A 2,413-nucleotide genomic window follows, 5' to 3' on the forward strand; every position below is an offset into this window, starting at 1 on the left:
GCTGTAACTTTTGGTGTCATACTCTCTCAGGATCACACCAAAACAGAGATGGATGCTTGGAACATCGTTCGAGTGAGTGAAAATTTCCGAGTGATTGCCTTGGGCTTGCCAGTGCCCAGGTACTCTGGGAACCCATTAGATCCCCCTCTCCGTTCTCGATTTCAGGCCAGAGATATTTATTATCTACCCTTCAAGGTAAGTATGAATGAAGATAATTTATTTTTAAAGTTTTTCCATCTATAATAAATTCAATTTCTATAAAAATGTTACTATTTTTATAGATGTACCCTAGTAGTTAATGGTGAAGAAAATCTCTGGCAGTGAGGAAGAAAAATTACCGTGGTATTATTTGTCTGATAAAATTTTAAAAGTCTACTCTTTTTTTAGAAAATGACATGTATCAAGAAATTATTTTTTGTTATTAATTACTCAATGTGTGCTTAATTAAAATGTTGAATTTGTCAATAAAACATCTGCATTTAATCTGTTACATTCCTTATTAAATGATCTGATGTTTCTGTGTTATCATAGGACCAACTCGAACTGTTGTATTCAGTTGGAGCCAATGTTTCCACTGAGAAGTAAGTATTACAGCTGTACATTTACATTTTTAATATAAATATTTATACATAGTTTAATAAATATGTACATAAAATAAATATATTTAAAATATATCTCTATATTTTTATATCTGGGCATTTAACATTGAATTTATTTTGCCTGTTCATTGATTGATTGATTGATTGATTCAACAACTGTTCTTTGAAGAATTTTTCAGGAGTTAAGGTAAGTGCTGATGATAAAGACGACGACAAAGCTAAAATGGTGGTAAAGACATGATCTTTGATGGCAAGAAACTCCAAATCTAGTAGAGTTTAAAGATGTTTGAATATTTTAGTTTAACATAAGGGCCATGATTTCAAAGAATTGGGAGCAATTATGGTTGAGACTATAAGGCCTTCAGAAAGGCATTGGCAGTTGAGATGGGCCCTAAAGAATGAGTAGGCTTTTGCCAGATAGAGAATGAAATTAAGGAAATCTAAGATTTTTTTTTTTAAAGCATGGTTTATGAGAGTATATGCCTCATTCTTGAGGCTGTGAAAGGCTCTTGGTGGCTAGAGTTTAGGTGTAGATTGAGAAAGGTAAGCAGTGAGACTGGCCAGGTAGATTTGGGCCAGCTTGTGAAAACCGTCACATATTGTGAGGGATTTGAGAAATATATCTGTGTATCTAATCAACTTCGGAGTTTTAGATGGAATATTGTAATGTGGAGCTGTTCCTTAAGAATTTAATAGTAGATGTTATCTTTTTAGATTAATTAAATTGGCCCAGCTATTTAACAGGTTTGTACATTTTACATATTAAAACTATTAGAGTAAAATTTAACATTATTTACTTTTCCCCCTAGAGTTTCTCAGCTCTTGTCCTTTGCCACCACTCTCTGTTCCCAAGAATCTTCCATGCTTGGACTTCCAAATTTTCCTTTAGATAGTTTATCAGCCGCAGTTCAAATCCTGGTATGTATAAAATAAATGAATGACTGGTATACCCAAATGTGGCCAATAAAACATAAAAGTTTGTCCTTGGAGATGAATCACTTGATTTTGCCTTGCCATATTCTTCTATAAATATCATAAGACCTGAGATTACCTTGTGCAATGCAGCAATCTCTACAGAGACCCAGGGCGTGTTCTGAGCACTTGGTGGAGGGGGGGAGTGGAGGGGGAGGCAGACAGGCAGCCTAGGTAGAAGCTGCATGGAGGGGGAGTGTCATCCTGAACTCCAGAGGTGAGCTGTAGTGTCAGGTAGGCCACAGACTCCCCGACCTGAGGCAGGAGAGCTGGGTGCTCACACTTCAGCACCATCTGTCCCTTGCTAATGGTTGTCCCAATGGACACAGACTCCCAGACACCAGTTGTTTCCCCGGCCTGTGAGCAGAGCTGGCCCTGGGAGCTCCAGGGTAGTCTTCACAAGACCGAAGGACACCTGCAGCCTCTAGCTGTTGGAAAGGAGAGCCGGGTGGCCCAGAAAAGGTGACGCTAGGTCCGGGGGGGTGTGGTGGAGCACCGACATCGTCCACTGCAGTTCCACAGAAGTCACGACAGTGTCTGCAGTGGTGGGAACGCCCTCCAGGGAGGGGGGACAGCAGGCAGGAAGGCGTCAAATCGCAGAAGGGCCTGGTGTGTTTGGAGAACGGGAATAAGCTGTATCAGTAGAGCAAGCATGTGGCTGGAGAGGCAAGGACCTCCGTGTGAAGTGTCGCATGCCGAGTGAAGTCTCATGGCCGACTTAATGTTGGCCCAGCGGACGTTAGTAGGTAAGGTGTGCAGCAATCGTGTGTGGGAGGATGATACCTCCGTTGGCGACAAGGAGGGATGGGGCCGCCTGGATGCACAGGGAGCACAGAGGAGAC

The 2,413-nt window shown here is 41.3% G+C and overlaps 1 protein-coding gene across 1 annotated transcript; it reads left to right on the forward strand.

Annotated features, from left to right (window-relative positions):
* Positions 1–23: 23 nt before the first annotated feature.
* On the forward strand, positions 24–1,547 carry LOC105310947 (von Willebrand factor A domain-containing protein 8-like). Its single transcript, XM_011387023.2, has 3 exons — positions 24–195; positions 532–581; positions 1,409–1,547. The coding sequence occupies exons 1-3, from the start codon at positions 49–51 to the stop codon at positions 1,530–1,532; spliced, it is 321 nt and encodes a 106-aa protein (XP_011385325.2). The 5' UTR covers positions 24–48; the 3' UTR covers positions 1,533–1,547.
* Positions 1,548–2,413: the final 866 nt, after the last annotated feature.

This window comes from Pteropus vampyrus, unplaced genomic scaffold, assembly GCF_000151845.1.
Source record: "Pteropus vampyrus isolate Shadow unplaced genomic scaffold, Pvam_2.0 Scaffold17580, whole genome shotgun sequence".
Taxonomy (NCBI): domain Eukaryota; kingdom Metazoa; phylum Chordata; class Mammalia; order Chiroptera; family Pteropodidae; genus Pteropus; species Pteropus vampyrus.

What these genes read in the sequence shown, in the direction of transcription:
- LOC105310947 (XM_011387023.2), top strand. Translation starts at nt 49, where the DNA reads ATGGATGCTTGGAACATCGTTCGAGTGAGTGAAAATTTCCGAGTGATT. An exon ending in TTTATTATCTACCCTTCAAG is followed by an intron (nt 196 to 531) that starts GTAAGTATGAAT and finishes GTGTTATCATAG; the next exon opens with GACCAACTCGAACTGTTGTA. An exon ending in GCCAATGTTTCCACTGAGAA is followed by an intron (nt 582 to 1,408) that starts GTAAGTATTACA and finishes TTTTCCCCCTAG; the next exon opens with AGTTTCTCAGCTCTTGTCCT.